The sequence below is a fragment of the Dryobates pubescens genome, chromosome 5 (genome assembly GCF_014839835.1).
Source record: "Dryobates pubescens isolate bDryPub1 chromosome 5, bDryPub1.pri, whole genome shotgun sequence".
NCBI classification, from domain to species: Eukaryota; Metazoa; Chordata; class Aves; order Piciformes; family Picidae; genus Dryobates; species Dryobates pubescens.
The window spans coordinates 18,180,409-18,197,659 of record NC_071616.1 but is presented as its reverse complement, the minus strand read 5'-3'; the positions used below and the strand labels follow the sequence as shown (position 1 = coordinate 18,197,659).

The following is a 17,251-nucleotide window of genomic DNA, read 5'->3' as shown; positions in this document are numbered from 1 at the left end:
CTGCCATGTGAACCTGAGCTTCAGGCAGGAAAGCACCAGCCACACACATTAGGTTCTTAGATAAATATTTATTGAATCTTTCAAAATACCCATATGCTAAAAATATAACTTGTGTAAACATGAAGATTTATGTACCAAGAAAAAAAAATATCTGAGCTGAGCTAAAGCCTACACAGGAGCAAGAAGGGATAAAGCAGAGGAACATACTAGGTGCTGGCATATGACAATGTGCAAACACATCCAAAAAAGGTGCAGAAATGCTTCTGAGCCCCACACAGTACATTTCATTGTGGCCTGGCCCTACCATGTTCCCTGCATCACTCAACACCTACCTAATGATATCTTGTAGGATGCTTGGGAGAGGTATTTGAATAAATAATATGTGGCACCCAGGGAATATGAAAATTCTCACAATCAAACAGTGACTAATGACTGTTATTCTGAGTTTTAACAGCAGCTTAACCGTGAAGAGTCAAGTCTTGCTGGTTTTATCTGTATGGGGATTCCTGTTTCCACCTCCAGCCCTTTGCTTATGCTCTCTGATGAGTATCTCAGTACTCCTTGGCCCCAAGCAGGCTTCTCAGAAACTGCCCTTCAAACTCCAAAAGGTGAAGAGAAGATGGAAATATCAGCCATTTCCTGGGGGCTCACAGATCACCATACAAACATCTCTGACAAAGCCTTCAGCAAGAGCACAGAGGAGCTGTAGTGCAGAAGAGAAGCTGTGCACAACCTCAAACCCCTATGTGCCTTCAATTAATAATCATGAGCCTGACAATTAGGTGATTCTAACTAGCAATTAATTTTATAGGCCATTTGCAAGACATGCACTCCCACTACAGCATGCAATCTTGCCAGCTATTTAAGAGTGAGAAGGTAACTGTTGGGTTGGTATCCAACATTTCTGCAGCCCTCACTCCTCACTTCAGCCTCATCTTTCACAGTTCTGTCCCTTCCACCTGGCTGCCTCCCATGGCAAGATCTGCCAGCTTTGCTGTTTTAAATATTTTTTTTTAATCAGGTCAGAGGTACATAAAACAACAGCCTCATTTTGCTACCAAAAGGAAGTCTCTGCTCAGAGTGTTTTTACTGGAAAGAGATACACTACTCTCAAATATTTATCCCATACAGTTAAACTGTTCACCTTTAGATCAGGAAACATGTTTCCACATTAAATCTTCATTCAAATATGATTTAAAAAAGAACTCACAAGGGAGACTTGAGTCAGTGCATATTTGCTCTTTCTAGGAGGTGAAATACTTCTCTACAACGCGCTTTGCTGACAAGTCTCTGCTCAAGCCATGCAAACCTCCCCCTCTCTCTGAGTACAGCATAAGCTTCAGTGAAGGCAATCCCACACCATTTTAAAGCTACCTTATAAACATATGTCTCAGCTCAGCATGCTGTGAGCACAATCTCATGGGCCAAACAAGTTTTTATCAGGTGATCTACACCTTCCCCTTAGAGAACACAGAGCAGTGCCCAGAAGGAGATGCTCCCATGGTCTGTATCTCCCTGAGCTGGTAATTGGGTGGTATGAGGAACCTAAGCCACTGGAAGTTCTCTGATACAACCCCATCATGAAGCAAGGCCACCTGGAGCCACTGCCCAGAACCATGTTCAGATGGCTTCTGAGTATCTCCAAGGAGGGAGATTCAACCACACCTAGCAGCCACTAGTCTCCCTTTGCTGAAGGCAAAGACAGATCAAGCTAAAAAAAGAGGCACTGCCTCTGGAAGAATGTTTAACCCTCTCAGAAAGAAAGGCCTCAAGTCCAGACCCAGATTCACAGCAGGGTCCTCAGTGCAAGCTCCTGTCCCAGTCACTTCTCCCATGCCATGGCAGATGTTTTAATAATCATCTTTGAAGGGTGGAGAGCTACACACTTTAATGGGGGCAACAGCAGGAAACCAGCAGGTTGCTGCAAGTCTCTTGACTTCAGAAATGACCTCCAGGATGGGCTCTTGGTGTTGGATGTGCCCATGTGCTGCTCACGCATGTCTGCAACACCCCATCATAACCATTAAAGGTTCTTCCCCTACATCCCACAGGTCCCATGGGACACCATTCTGAAAGAAGTAGCTGAGGAGTAGAGAGTAAGGACAATTCCCTATACAGGGGTCTGCACACTGAAAATATCTTCAGAGGTTGTAGGAACATAGATGAAGAACTTTTAAGTCTAATGAACCTTTCTGGCTGATAAATTGTGTAACTGTAATGCTTTGAGAAGACCAAGGAAGAGAAAGTGATCATTCATTGCTGTAACTGATATAAAAACTACTTTGAATTTGCTAGCTTGTTCTGGATTTATAAATACACAGATATGTGTGCATCTGTATATACACAGAGCCAGGCAAGACAGCACCGGACCAATAAATGACCATTAAAAAAAAGACAAAGTGAATTTACTCCAGATGGATGGATGCAGAGTTTAGAAACTTCAGTGAGACTACAGAATGTAAAAGCAAGAGCTCCTGCATAAGAAAAGAAAAAAAGAGAAGAGAAGGAAAAGAAAAGAAAAGAAAAGAAAAGAAAAGAAAAGAAAAGAAAAGAAAAGAAAAGAAAAGAAAAGAAAAGAAAAGAAAAGAAAAGAAAAGAAAAGAAAAGAAAAGAAAAGAAAAGAAAAGAAAAGAAAAGAAAAGAAAAGAAAAGAAAAGAAAAGAAAAGAAAAGAAAAGAAAAGAAAAGAAAAGAAAAGAAAAGAAAAGAAAAGAAAAGAAAAGAAAAGAAAAGAAAAGAAATAAGTGGTACAGCATGGGAGTTACAAAATAAATAAATAATGGCCTGTTGAAGCCTGCATCAGCTTCCTTTCTCAGGCGTCATATCTCTTTTTCACTCTCTTCCAGGCATTCTTTTCCAAGTTCATCAATTTGATTTACCCCAGAAGGCTGCAGCGTCAAGGGAAATGGCAATCGGCATTTTTCCACCCTGTACCTCATCTAATCTACTTCCACTGCATGAGGCGCTGCCCACATGGCCAGCTGGGCAGCTGCCTGCCCACCACTGCCAGCCCTAACAGCAATTTACCTCCACCTCCAACTCGATCTTACTTAGCTCCTGGTTTTCTTTTTAAACGGTTTTCCTGCAGAAACAGACTTATTAATCAGTGGCTGTTACAGTGCAGACAGCCACCGCCTTCATATGCCTCCTGCTCCTCAGTCTGCAACATTCATTCAGGCAATTACAATTCTCGGCGTATGCAGATTTACCTTAGCTATTTTCTTTTTAATAGGTAGTGAATAAAGCCTTTTAGTTTTGCATGAGTAATAAAAATACCTCCTCCCTAGCACACATCTTTTTTACCCTGAGAACTAAAAAGCAAGCCCTCAGACGAAACAACTCCAGCCAACATTATCACTGTGTATTTTTAATTTACCCATGACAACCTGCAGCTGAAACTACAGAACTGGAACAAAAATCAACTATTTATATTTCTTAATGAATAAGCATAACAGGCAGAGGATTTTTATTAATTCTGCCTTTACCACCTTTATCACATAATTAATTTTTTGGATAAAGGAAATTGCTTACAAGAAGGGAACGAGCAGCAACAAAGAGCAGCCTGTAAGCACTTCGAAACGCTTATGACTATTCAACCTCCTCCCACATGGAATTTTCAGTCCCAGATTAGAAGAGAAAAAACCCCAATCCACCCTGCTCTGCAGCTTTCAGTTACTGACTTGAATGCATTGGACAGACAAAAATAAAATACATCTCCCTTTCTTCTTCTACAGGAGATTATGGCCATCAATAGGTGATTTAGCTCTTCAATAAACTTCAGCTGCAGCTGGTTCACATTTCCATCAGTTCAGACATCTAACTGAGGCAATGTGTAACTATTTAATATTGTAACAATTTAATATTGTTTAGTTTGTTATTTTAATAGGCTAAAGGTCTTTAAGGTGTTCATATTCCAGTAGTAGTGTATTTTAAAAGAGAAGGATCCACTTAGGTTTCTTAATCTTTTCCTTTGTTTTTGTAATATAGAACTATGTGCTTATTTATTTATTTATTTATTGAGCTTAGTCTTCTGTGACCTTTTCACCAACATCATCTGGAAAACCTTTCCCCCATTTTAATTACCAGAGGGCTCTTTCACTGCCTGAGCTATTGAGCTACACAATTTTATCCCGAAGAGCAGTCTCAGATCCAGAAGCCCTGCAGGTGGATGACCAGCATGCTTTTTCCACACAATTGTACATAAACACTGAAACCAAAGACAGAAGATGTATCAGCCCATTATTTATTACTCTGATTGCTAAAATGGATTACATTCAAGTCAGCCACAGCTGGACATGACTCTCCTTTGCGGTTGGAGGTGCACCCACCAATAAAGCACAGAGTTGGCAAATAAATAAGCAGATTTAGGATGTGGGTTTTCCACCTATCTACAGACTCAAAGAAGTAGCTTCCTTTTCAATCAGTTTTTAGCTACCGCCTCCACTGCTGACATCTCTCAGAGTTACTGAAGTCCAAGTCAAACCAATAATTCAAGTGTGGCTTCAGATGTCCCCAGTCTGACAGGGTTGCTCATGTAGGTCTGGGGCTAAACTCCACCAAGGTTCCCCCAAATGGGAAGGGCTTCACAAAGGGGCTGGATGAGAATTAGAGACTGCAAAGCCCCACATCAGCTTGAATGTTAAAGCTTCCAAACATTTACCACGTTGTTTGTGTCACCTGAAAGATGCAGCAGAGGGAAGCAGGAGCCAGGTACAGCCTGATGATGACGGACAATGTAAGATGGAAATAGACTCCCTGCATACCTATGCATACCATACAAGTGGTCCTCATTTCTATACAACCCTGGTTTTAGTCACACCTGGCATCCTAAAGTACTTTTTAAAAATGTAATCAGGTGTAAACCAGAGAATCACCCTGTGAGGAGTCAATTTCTGACCCAGTTTTGACATCCAGTAAGGTGTCTGTTACAAGCAGACATCAGATGGGCTCATAGAGGTTAGGTGGTGTCAGGGAAAGGAAGCTGGTGACCACAGATAACAGTATTGACTTGAATACTGGAGTTGATGGGCATTAGGACAACTGGGCATTCAGGCAAGATCCTGCAAGGTTGCAGAAAGCCTCATCTGCCAAAAGCCAACCTTGGTGGTGTTTGTACACCAGGCAATGCCAAGAGTCTGCCAGCAACAGGTACTACAGCAGCTTTCATTTGCATCTGCAAATGGATACGAGGCAAGTACCGGCTATTCTCAGCAGAAACACTTCCTGCTAAGGTTGGTGATGAAGCACAACCCATGTGATGCTCAATCCTGACCATAACTCCAGCAACACCACCCAGTCTTTAAGTAATCAGGAAGGGGAAGACCACTACTAGAGGAGATGCTACATCCAGTGGGGCTGGTACCCTCTGTGGCCACCTGTGCCAGAAATACTTGGAGCCGATGCAAGTCAAAAACCTAAATGGCCCAATTAAGGTCACTGAAGCGTTACAGAATGAGCTGCCCAGGCACCTCCCAGGGACGTGGCCTCCTGTTTTACGAAGTGCAAAGTGGAAAGCATTTAGCAGGTAGACCATATAATTTTTCCACTTCAGCTGCACTTCTGGAAACAAAGGGGTTTCTTATGTGCTCTCTGCCTTCAGCTGGGGTTCACATTGTGCTGTAACACGGCTCCTTTGTAAAATTACAGGTCGGGGACAGTGCAGTTTTGGGCAAGTCCCCACACTAGTTTGTAGCTGTAACAGATACTGCAATTATATGAATGCTTCAGCTGAAACAGTGTTCCTTGCTGAATTACTTCATTCAGGTTGGTGGAACACGTGTAGGCAGAAAATTCCTACTTTCTCATCAGGTAGGTGTGTAACTTCCATATCAGATACTCAGTTATCAAAATACACATTTAAGAGAGTATCTGTGAGATTATCTGTGAAGATGTTGTGGCATGAGGTGACAAAAAGAAGCACCATGTGCAGTGGACTGTGACAGGAGTGTGGCAGATCCAGGCTGTTTGTATCTAACGAGCAGAACCTGGGAAGCCTGCTAAAATGTCCACATGGCTCCTTGCAGCGTGAACTTAAAAGCAGATATTGCCAGATCAGTTGGTTTTCTTCTTTAGAAGTGACTCATAAGCTCAGGAGAGCTTGGTCTTTGGAGATGGTGGTGGGATGGGGTCAGCAGCCCCATGCTGTGCGTCTGGCCCTGGACAGACTCTGCAGAAAGTGGTGTTCTGCCCATGACACAAGGGCTATTGTAAACATTTTTTTTTCTGGGTACCAACTGCACACTCTCCTTTGCAGACATAGAGGAAAATGGCTTTGGCCACTCTTCAATGGTTCTCAAAATCCTGAAGTCCTTGATGCTGCAAAGACCAGACAATGAAAAACAACAGCTGACCTGCAAGCATGAAATGCAAAGCTTGGCTTTTACTCAGCTTGTTGTTTCACTCAGCTCAGCTGTTATTTAAAAGCCATGTTGTTCTGCAAGGCCCAAACCCTCATACTTTCTGCTTATTGGATTAGAAACTGGGGGAAAGCACATTACTTCAGCTCCTAAATACAACTGGATATCACTAGCAATGAGTTACCAACCCAGCACTGACGTTAACACCTACCAGTGCACACACTGACCACACCACCACCTGCTCCTCACATTGGGGTTGTCCTCTGCTCCCCATGTGAGCTGCACATAAACCAGCAGTTGTCCCAGCATGCTGAGAGGGTGGGAAGACTCAGCTCTGCAGGACAGTTATGCTTGAAGCATCTTACCCAAGCACCCCACACCATGAGCCACAGACCGACCACCATGAAGCATTTCAAAGGCAACACAGAATTAATTTTTGCAATGGGATCTCCTAACAGATAGCATCCAAAGAGCAGCTCTGATGAAATGCATTACTTGCCCCAAGTACAACAAAAACAAATGCTGTAATAAATCTTGAAAGCTGCCAGAGACCTTTCCTTTGTTCCCCAGGCTCCCAAGTTTCCACTACTTCATAAAGCAGCAGGGAGGGACAGAGCAGCCTTCCACGTTGCGGGAGGGGAAGGCAGAAAGCCCAGCACTTCAGAGACCATGTGTGCACATCTCCCCTCCAGCAGATCCCAGTGAATGCAGTCACTAACATGGTGCAACATCAGTGAACACAGGCCTGTAGCCCTCCTGAGCCTGCTGGGCTGGGGACACTGCACAGTCAGCACCCACTCATCTCCCAGCATCACCTCCCCAGGTCTCTTAAGACCTGTTGATGTCTGGGCAGAGGAACCAAGAAAGGTTACCATGGTTTGGTTTTACAGGCTAAACACAAGCTGCTACCCACCATGAGTGGGACACAGGGCTACCCAGAGGCTCTTCTGATATCTTCTGTATTGCTAAAGACAAGTTGGAGGTGAAAAGTCTGAGGAGCCCCGTAAGTATCAGTAAATGGGACTTCCTCAAAGCCCATGTGTTTGGGAGGATGAGCCCTGATGAGTAGCTGGAGAAGCACCTCCTCTGAGCCCTTCACTCTGCTGGTGAAGAAACAGGCTGGGAATGAGGTGTGGGACCAGGGAGAGGCAGCATCTCATATTCCAGGGACAAGCAAAGCCATGCTGGATCCAGCAGCCTCTTCAAGCATCCAGGCAGTCTGAAGAGCTGCTGGAGCATCACTCACAAACTGCTGGCATGGAGATGCTGCTGTGACCTGCCACACTGGGAAAAGAGCCTGCAAAGAGGTCCTGGGTCATGCTGGGGCTCCTGCTGCCTTCTCCAGACCAAACCATTCAATCGCCCTGTGCCTCCACCCCCTTGCCAGCTCATGTCCTATGGGGCCAATGCACAGCACCACACACAAAGCGTTTCATTACAAACCTCAGAGTGACAAGAAGTGTTAAGCAGATATAAAGGACATCAGTCATTTACCCATCTGGTGGAAAGTCTAGTTGCTGGAAGAAAATAAGGAGGATTGTTATGGCAAGATCTACCATATGGCACCATTATGTGGGAGCTTTGCAAGTGCTTTCTCTGAGCATGCAAGCAAGATTTCAGCCTTTGAAGAAACGCTGTATTGTTAGCCTGGATACGCAGGAGCCTCTTGAAAGAAGCTGTGGCAGATGGCACAGCTTTGTTCTCTTGGTTCGCAGGCAGCTCGTGCAGCCCCAGCTATTTCCCTCTGCTGGGGCTGAGCAGCCCCATGACACATCGATCCTCCTGATGTGCAGAGGAGGACTGATGGCTTAAATCTGATGGATGTTGCTTGAAGGGTACCATAGCACCACACAGGACCCAGGAAGCAAACATCACCGACCTGAGCTAGTGGGATGCACCGGTGTCAGTCCAAGGAGAGCTGCATGAAATTGCTAAGCCTCGTCCCAGTCAAGGGAGCTGCAAACTGGGAAACCTTCCTGAAATATCCTGCTTTTGTCTGTACCTCCCTGCCAGCACCTGCTCCAGCCTGGGTGGCTGAGCCTGGCCAGAGCCCCAGCAGGACAGCAGACAAAGAAAAGCCTTTCAGATGGGGCCAGTGCCTGTTTGAGCGACGTCCCAACAATACCCTGATGAAAACCCATTCAGTCCAGGCACGGAGAAAGGAAGGGCAAGAGAAAAGGTTCCTCTGGGAGGAAGCAGTGATCAGTCATTGACCACAGCACAACATCTGCATCTGCTCTGAGCCGGGGAAAAGCCCTTGCCTGCTGCATACCACTGGCTGGGATAGGGCACATCATCACTGCAGCCCAGGATGGAAATTGGGCCCTTCTTACAGGCTAATTGCTTCTGTTGGTGCCCAGGCAAAGAAACCGACATCCCTCATTTCCCTGTTGCTCCTGCTAAGAAACACTTGCATGGACACAGAATAAAACCCCAGCTGTTCTATTGAACTATCTAGTTAAAATCCAAAGCGTCCATCTAACATAAAGCAGGCCATAAAACAGACACCAGGAGAGCAGATCGAGCCTTGAGCTGAACTTGGAGTCAAATGCTCCACATTCCTCTGCAGCTCAGTCCCTCACTCTGACACTGGCATGGGACAAGCACCAATTTCTCATGCTATACTCAGATGAACAGACACACTTAAAAACCCATGAAGAAACAGAGTATTTTGTGAGGTCGCTCCAAAAATAAAGAGATTTAGCCTTTCATATACATAGCAGGTTGGGATACACAAAGCAGGGACCCTGCTAGATTGTTGGTTTCTCTGGGAGGATTGTCCATCCCAGTTGTCAAACACACCACTCCAACATCCCCAAAGATGCTGCCCACCCCAGACCTGAAGTGTTCCATCGCTGCCACTCTGAGTCCCTAACGGGAAAAAAAGGGGCAGAAAAGTCACTACTAAGCTGTGAGAGAAGAACTGGCCAGGGACCAGCCTGAGCTGGCAAAGCCTCTAGATCCCCTTCCAGCCTGGTTGACTTTCCTCAACCCAATCGACTGAGACAACTGAGAACTTTGGAAGGAGCCCTGGTCCCACAGCGCAGGCACAAGGCATCCTGTCCTGGATGGTCAAGCATGACGGGTCGGATGGCATCGGGCTCTCACAGGCATGAAAATCAGCCCTGTGCCTCTGCATGATTTCTCTGTCTCTCTTCCAAATGTTACACAGTGGGTTTATACAGAAGCAGTGGGACACTTTCCAAACCATTTAACTAATGCTGAAATTTAATACTTGACACCAACAGGTTACTGAGAGCAAGAAGGAGCTGTTGTAATGGAGGAATGGGCAGATTTGCATCTTCACTTGTCCCAGATGGGAGAGCTCAGTTTCTGCCTTGGGTCAATATCTGCCTGATGGCTTTTTTGGGGAGCCAGAGGGGTTGCAGCTGCTTGCAGAGGAGCACAGTGGGTACCCACTGCCCCCCTCCCCAGTCTCCAGAGAGCCAGCACTCTTCCTGCTGCCATCATGCCCTGTAGCAGCAGCTGCCTCTGAGTCTTATTCCCACCCTTTGCTAGGGGAAAAAAAAATAACTAAAAAATCTAAACAGCAAGAAGCATGGGATGGAGAGCAGAAGGGCCACACCAGGGCATGCCCCAGGCCCAACTGGTCCCTGCGAGTGTCACAGGGCTCCTGCCTCACTGCACAAACAGTGGTTCCCTGCAGCACAGCTCTGCATCACGCATCTGGCTGAATGTCATACAGTCAGAGAATCACAGAATGGTTTGAATTGGAAGGGACCTTTAAAGGTCGTTTAGTTCCAACCCTCTACAACAAGCAGGGACATCTGCAACTAGATCAGGGTGCTCAGAGCCACATCCAGCCTGGGCCTGGATGTTTCTAGGGATGGGGCATCTACCACCTCTCATGGTAACCTGGGCCGGTGTTTCACCACCCTCAGTGTAAAAAACTCTCTTCCTTGTATCTAGTCTAAATCTCCCCTCTTTTAGTTTAAAGCCATTACCCCTTTTCCTGTCACAACAGGCACTGCTAAAAAATCTGTCTCCATCTTTCTTATAGGCCCCTTTTAAGTACTGAAATGATGCAACCTCTCTCCAGAGCCTTTTCTTGTCCAGGCTGAACAACTCCAACTCTTAGCCTTTCCTCACAGCCCAAGTGTTTCAGCCCTTTGCTCATTTTTATGGCCCTCTTCCGTCCCCACTCTAACAGGTCCATGTCTTTCCTGTGCTGAGGACTCCAGAGTTGAACAAAGTACTCCTAGGTTTATGGGAGACGCTTTGAAAATCCTGGGCTGGGCTGATGTGCCCCAGCATGTGAGCCTCTATAAATGCCTCTTTCAGCCTGGCTGGCAACCCTGAGCTGCAGCACAAGCCTTTACACTGCCTTGGGTTGCAGGACTGGGAGAGTTTTCCATGGGAAAGAATTTCCCCAGGAAAATCTGATTTGGCCAAGTTATCAGTGGAGAAAAACATGAAACAGAGGCAGTTACTCCACCTGAACTAACCAAATCTGACAAGCGGCGTTTTGCAGGACTGCTGCAAGAAAAGCCCTGATGCAGGGATGTCTTGGTCTCACCATGATGTGGTGTGTGTGCCAGTCTGTTTTCTCATCCTGCCCACAGAGAAGGCTGTATAGGCAAAACTGGCTCTCATAAAGCACCCTAGAACTCCTCTCTAACAAGTGGCCAGGGTCACCAAAACCATGCTGCCTGGCATCTACTGGGACATGCTATACAATGAGTTGTGACCAACTAGCAGCTCCCTCTATTCATCAAAGCATTGCAGAGAAACCCCATTTCACTGCTGAATCAAAGTGGAGCACTTTTGGATCCAACAAACTCCTCCAAAATGGTTTTGCTTAGAAGAAATTAAAGCCTCTTTTTGGCTGACAATCCTCTTATTTTTTGATTCTTGTCTTTCACAGTTTTGATACTGGAGGACAGAAAAACTATATCCTCACTTCCCAAATCTCAAGTTAGCCCAAAATTTCTGAGAAGCAGAATACCCAGCAAGTAAAGTCACTTTCCAGCTGTAAGGAATAACTTATTTTCCAGTTTGAATAGCCCTGCATCACGCTGGAGATGTGTGAAGTCAAACAGACCCCCAAGCCCTCCTCTGAGAAGCCAAGGTTTTCTCAGAAGAAACTATCCCAAACTGGCAAGATTTGAGCTCAAGGTTCAGTGCAGTCATGTGTAACAACAGCTCCTGATCCTCTCTTTACAGAAAAGCTTTCCTGAAAACTCAAAATTAAGCCTGGGTAGACTAGAAAGAGGAGAGGAGGGAAGGAAAAAAAAAAGGAAAAAAAGGAGGAAAAGAAAATAAAGAGCATCCTACTTACCACCAGCTCGGTGAACATGGCATCCAGCTCCTCCACTGGCGGCATGGGCAGCGCGGGCTCCATGGTCTGCAGGGCGAAGCTGCTGTCATTGCGCAGCCGGTATGTGATCTCAGGGTGGTCACTGCTGCGAAAGCAGCAGAAGATGAAGGAGATCCCCCGACTGCTCCTCTTCCTTGGAGCCATGGTCAAAATCCTCTGCGTCCCTCCCTCCTGGGCACTAGATCCTGGGGGAACAGAAGAGAGGAGGCTCAAGCGTGGGCCCTGCGGTCATGCACTCTTGTCCTGCCGAGGGGAGGAGGAATCAAAGCCACCCACGCGCTCAGTACAGAGGGGAAGAGCAGAGACAGTTGCTTTATGTGCCAAATATTTCTGCTCGGATTTGACATTTACGTCCCTGGCAATCTTGACAATTGCGTGAATGAAAAAGATGCATTTGCCTTGTGCTGAAGCCAGCACAGGTAAGGGGGTGCCTTACCATCCCTGTGGAGAGAGGGAGGTGGACCCCCACCGCTGCTGCAAAACCCAGCAGATCCTCACCAGCCTTCTCATTTCATGGCAGCCAGGCCAGCCCTTGTCACAGTCCAGCCAGGAGCCTGGAACAGCTGGATGTGTTCAGAGCCACCAGGTCCTCAGCACGGGTGACTCAGTGCTTGAAGACCTTATGTGGCTCAGGATATCCCAAGCCACAGACGGCACTGGAGCTGAGAAAACATTCTGTTATCTCCCCCCAGCTCTTAAATGTGTCCCTAAACATCCACCAGCAGCTGCTGGTTGGGCAGCTCTTTTTCATGGAAAGTTTTAGTTGGCTTTAATTAGATAAACCCTACTTGAAATTCCAGTAAATATTTACAAGACACAATTTCAGCTGATAAAAATCACACGGTGCCAGCAGCCCTGACTCTCATACACAATGCCTACATTGGGTATCACTCATGCCAGCAGTCATTTGGGTTTTGCTCTTTTCTGAAACTCAAGTTGAGAGCAAAGCTCAGGGCAACTGGCACGTGCCTTGCCCAGATGATAACAGCAAGCATCAGGCAAATACTGCTTCAAAATTAGGACTAAGTCAACAATACAAGAGGAGGGCCAACCACAAGGAATGTGGACAGCAGAGAAACTCCCTAACGAGAAAAATCAACCAGCTAGATAGAGAAGTTATAAGACAAATGTTTAGGCTTCTTAAAAAGCCACACACCCACATATTTTATCTCTGCAAAACAAGATGCTGAGATGTTAAGAGACAGGACAAACAGCCAAGGTTAATGCTGAAATATGGATGACTCAGATTTGTTAACAAAACTATGAAGAGACTTGGTAAAAAAGATCAGCATTTTGAGAGGAGTGTCTCATCTCCCTAGAGCCAGCCACTGCTCTCCAGATATGGATTTATATATCCAAACAAACAGCCGCCACACCCCGGGGAAAGGCAGTGCAGGAGGTAGGATGGGGACAGACCTGGGGTCAGACCATGCCCCACTGCCTGCAAGGCAATTACTGCCTTCCCAAAATAAGAATCTTGCAGAAAATTCAGGCTTTACCCACATTACTTTAATGGAGGAGGATCTGACCCTTGAAATTGTCTTCGATTGCATATTTTTAGCACATGGTGTAATCATCTGCTGAACCATGAATGATGGGAAACGGTTATTGGGTCTTCATGGGGGATAATCTCAGGCTGTGCAGCTGCTCTGTACCAAGTCTGGAGGGTTCCCTTCCCCAGAAGCCCCAAATCTCATTTCACATTTAGCATCTTGCATGCAGAGAAATGCAGTCACTGGTGGAATTTCAGCTGCCATGAAATCTCTCTCATCGTGCTTCCCAGCAGCCAGCACCGCAGCAAATCCATTAGCAGCCTGCTGGCATCCCTTCGGTCTTAGGAGGAGCTTGGGACCTGCTGGGGAGTTTCTTTCCTAAAGGAGGAAAGGAAACAAAAAAGCAAAGGCACGTAGATCTCTGTGTCCTCCAAAACATAAGAAAACACTGCAGGTTTACATTTTAGAGAGCCAGGAGGGGCAGGGCACAGAGGCAGATGGTGGTGGCTGCCCAGTGCTTCCTGCCTGGTGCAGGTGCTCAATCCAGACTAGCACATCCTCAGTAGTGCAGATTTTGGCCACTTGGTCATTTCCACTCCATGTGTATGGTCGCACTGCTCATGCAGCTGGTCAGGAGCAAACTAACTCATTCTCCTCTTCCATGGTATGTTTTCCATCCCCTTTCCAGCACGTCAACCTCGTCCTTGAAACCTGCTGCTACGGACAAGCTCTCGCTTAGGCATGCAAAAACGTATGGAAAGCTTTTTATCAGAACACCACCTGCTCTTCAGAGATAAATGCTCCTGCCAATGTTTTAGGAGGAGTTTGAGTGACAGACAAAAAGGCAAGATCTTATTTTGGGCTTTAGAGCAGACAGTCGTGTAGCAACCAAGACAAGGTAATTCTGAGCTGCTTCCAGCTCTGAAGCTCTTGAGGTTCCTCATTTTCATTTATACACAATTATAAAACCAAACCACTCTACAGAGCAGGCTGAGTGGGCTGTGGTGTGTTAACAACCAAGGCTAAAAATGGTAAGAGAGAGAGTATGTTAGCTACCAGGCAAATAGCATTACACCTTCAGAAGGCTGATGAATATTCATTGACATGATGGATCAAAATAAAAACACATCTCCCTGGCAGGTTGTGGAGAGCTGCAGACGGCACAGATTGCACCATCAGAACAAGTCCAGCTACACGGCCTTCTCCTCCCTGCAAATCCTGCAGAAATCAGTTATTCGTGGAGAAAAACTGACAGCCCCTGGCAACCTGGAGGCTTCTGTTAAGAAGAGCAGAAGGGACCGGTTCCACACAGCATCAGATGTTAAGTGACCTGCTCCCACATCCCATTTGTACCTTTGAGCACTAATTAGATCAATACATTTAAGTGAGATGGTGATCTAATAGTGCCTTCTGGCCTTTACTGTTGAGCAGGCCAGAATAAATTAAGTTTAATTGCCCCTGTATGTACAGAGCCAGGGAAGATTAGATGGGAAGGGTCATTGAGAGAAGTTCTAGCCAAACTCTTGAGTCCCAAGGAAAGACTGATGGAGCTGAATCATTCCCAAAAAACTTCACTTTCACAGAAACAAGGGTGGAAATGTGTGTGTGAGGGGCTTAGCCTGGAAGCCCAAGGAGAAGAGGATGAGAAGAAGCAGCTTAGCCAATGCACGTGAGCAGGACTAACAAAGGTCCCCATGCACGAGTGAGGCCATAGGCTGCAGCTGAGCCATACAGAGAGAGACAAGTTTTGTTGTTTTCCCCAGTCCTAAAAGAAGGATCCAGCCTCAATCGCCCTGAGCAGTGCCTAAATGAAATCTGTCATTAGCAGAAAATTGGACCCTGGTGTTGCTTCCGCCTTTGCTTTAAGGAAAAGAGAGCAGCAATTACCGCTTGCATATTCAACAGCCTCCTCAGCAAGCTAAATTAGCCTGTGTGGAGCAAGGCGCTGCCAAAGCCTGTCTGTGACCGATGCCCCAACGAGCTGGTCCAGAGCCAGCACCGGTATTGCAGCATTGCGGTCTGCAGCCTAAAAATACCCAGCCAGGACACAAACACATGCAAAGGAGCATGCACACTCCCCTTCACACCCGCCTGCAAACTTGCCCAGAAGCAAGGAGCTAAACCCTCAAATGTGAATATTAAAGTGCTGTTTTTCTGGCTCCTTTCCCATCCCCTTCCAAAACAAGGATGCAGGATCCCGAGTGAGCTCTTTGTCGACAAGGAGCTTTATTTCAGTGCATTGCACAAGGAGAGAGTGTTTTTGTGCAAGAGCAGCAACACTGTATTATTTTTTCAAACACACACTTCCAGATGATTTTCCTCCCACTGCAAGTTACATTTGTGCCCCCACAGCAATAGAATCTGGATGGCCTCATGGCATTTTTCAAAGTAGTTGTACATTTGAAGCATCCCCTTAGAAGCATCAAAGGTTTATTTCCCTGAGTACCTTTATTTGTGGTTTTTACCTTATGTACTCAAGACAGCCAGAACCCTCCTTGGGTATGCTTACTAACATGAACTCTTCTTTGGTTTGGCCTCAGTTATGAGCCCTCCAAAAATATGTGAGTAATGCTCTGCCTGTATGACCAGGCAGAAGCTTTTGAGTTCACCCCTGTCAAGACCAGGAAGTGCTGCTCTGTTTCATGTTTGCATTAAAGCCAGTGCAAAACCCCCCCACACACCTTTTAGTGAAGGGCATCCAAGTATTGTTTCATTTTTAAAACAAAAACTTTGAAACCGAGCCTGTCCACAGCATGGATGACAAGTCCAGAAACAGGATTGCTTTCCCGTAATCAGGAGCCACCTTCCCTCCAACACGGAAGCCTAAAAGATCTGAGCCCATCACCAGCACCTCTGGCACAGACCTTGTGTTGAACATGGTGCCAGCATCCCTGGCATGGTCATTAAAAGCAACCAGGAAGATTTTTTGGCCACAAGCTATTTGGCCACGACAATTTCCAAAAACCTCTTTCTCCAGTGTATCACAATATCACTGAGGTTGGAAGAGACCTCCCTGGGCAGCCCATTCCAATGATGAATGACTCTCTCACTGAAGAACTTTCTCCTCACCTTGAGCCTAAACTTCCCCTGGTGAAGCTTGAGACTGTGTCCTCTTGTTCTGGTGCTAGTTGCCTGGGAGAAGAGTCCAACCCCTTCCTGGCTACAACCACCTTTCAGGTAGTTGTAGAGAGCAATGAGGTCACCCCTGAGCCTCCTCTTTTCCAGGCTAAACAATCCCTCAGCCTCTTCTCATAGGGCTTAGTAGTGTAGTGTAAAGCTGTATTCAGGCACAGGCTGCCTGGAGGGGAGGGGAATGTGTTTGGTGGGAATCCTTGCATATTTGCAGGAGAGAGGAAAAAAACAAAACACTCAGCTAAAAGGCTTTACCCTGTTTGAGAATTGCCTTTTCCCCATCCACCCGTGGAACAGTAGCCATGAAAAGAGATGGGGACAGGACCTTTCCTGTGACACCACAGGAAAATCATCTGCCAGGAGGTGCCTGAGTCATCACTAAATCACAAGAGACATAATATTCAGCATAAGCAAATCTCCAAGACTCGGGTTTCATGGATTTATATATATAGCTGCCAAATCCTGAATTACCCCAGATACTTTTCCATCTTTCCAGAAATGCTGTTATACTCCACGAACACAACAAAGAGGGTTTTGCATCTCCAAATCTTGCCTGGGCTGCCCGGTACCCGATGGATGCTAGCAGGAGCTGGCTGCAGTCACAGGCTCTCAGCTCACACCGGGCAAGCCCCATCTGCCAGAAACCCACTGCTCCCCTAAAACGTGTTGCCTCTTCTTTGTATTCTTTCCTTTTATTGCGCATTCATCACAACCTGAAGTGTACATCTGGGCCTCCTTTCTTGCAGAAAAATGGTTAATGCTGCTGCTCAGGGGCAGATGAACTTCAGGGGCTCAATAGAAGAAAAAAAAAATCAGGGAAAAAACCCAACAACAAAAAAAGAAAACTCAAAGCAAACCAGTGCATTCACAGAGCCAGTAAACACTTCCACGTGCACATGTTTAGTTTTGTTGCACATATTTGCAGCACACCAG

General features: G+C 46.2%; 1 protein-coding gene across 1 annotated transcript in view; it reads right to left on the bottom strand.

Moving 5' to 3' along the window:
• DAAM1 (dishevelled associated activator of morphogenesis 1) overlaps window positions 1-17,251 on the bottom strand; it is a 94,469-nt gene that overhangs the window by 44,468 nt on the left and 32,750 nt on the right. Inside the window, exon 3 of the mRNA XM_054161714.1 lies at window positions 11,655-11,878. Coding sequence (XP_054017689.1) covers window positions 11,655-11,837 — 183 coding nt within the window. The 5' untranslated portion in view covers window positions 11,838-11,878. The remainder of the gene's footprint in view (window positions 1-11,654; window positions 11,879-17,251) is intronic.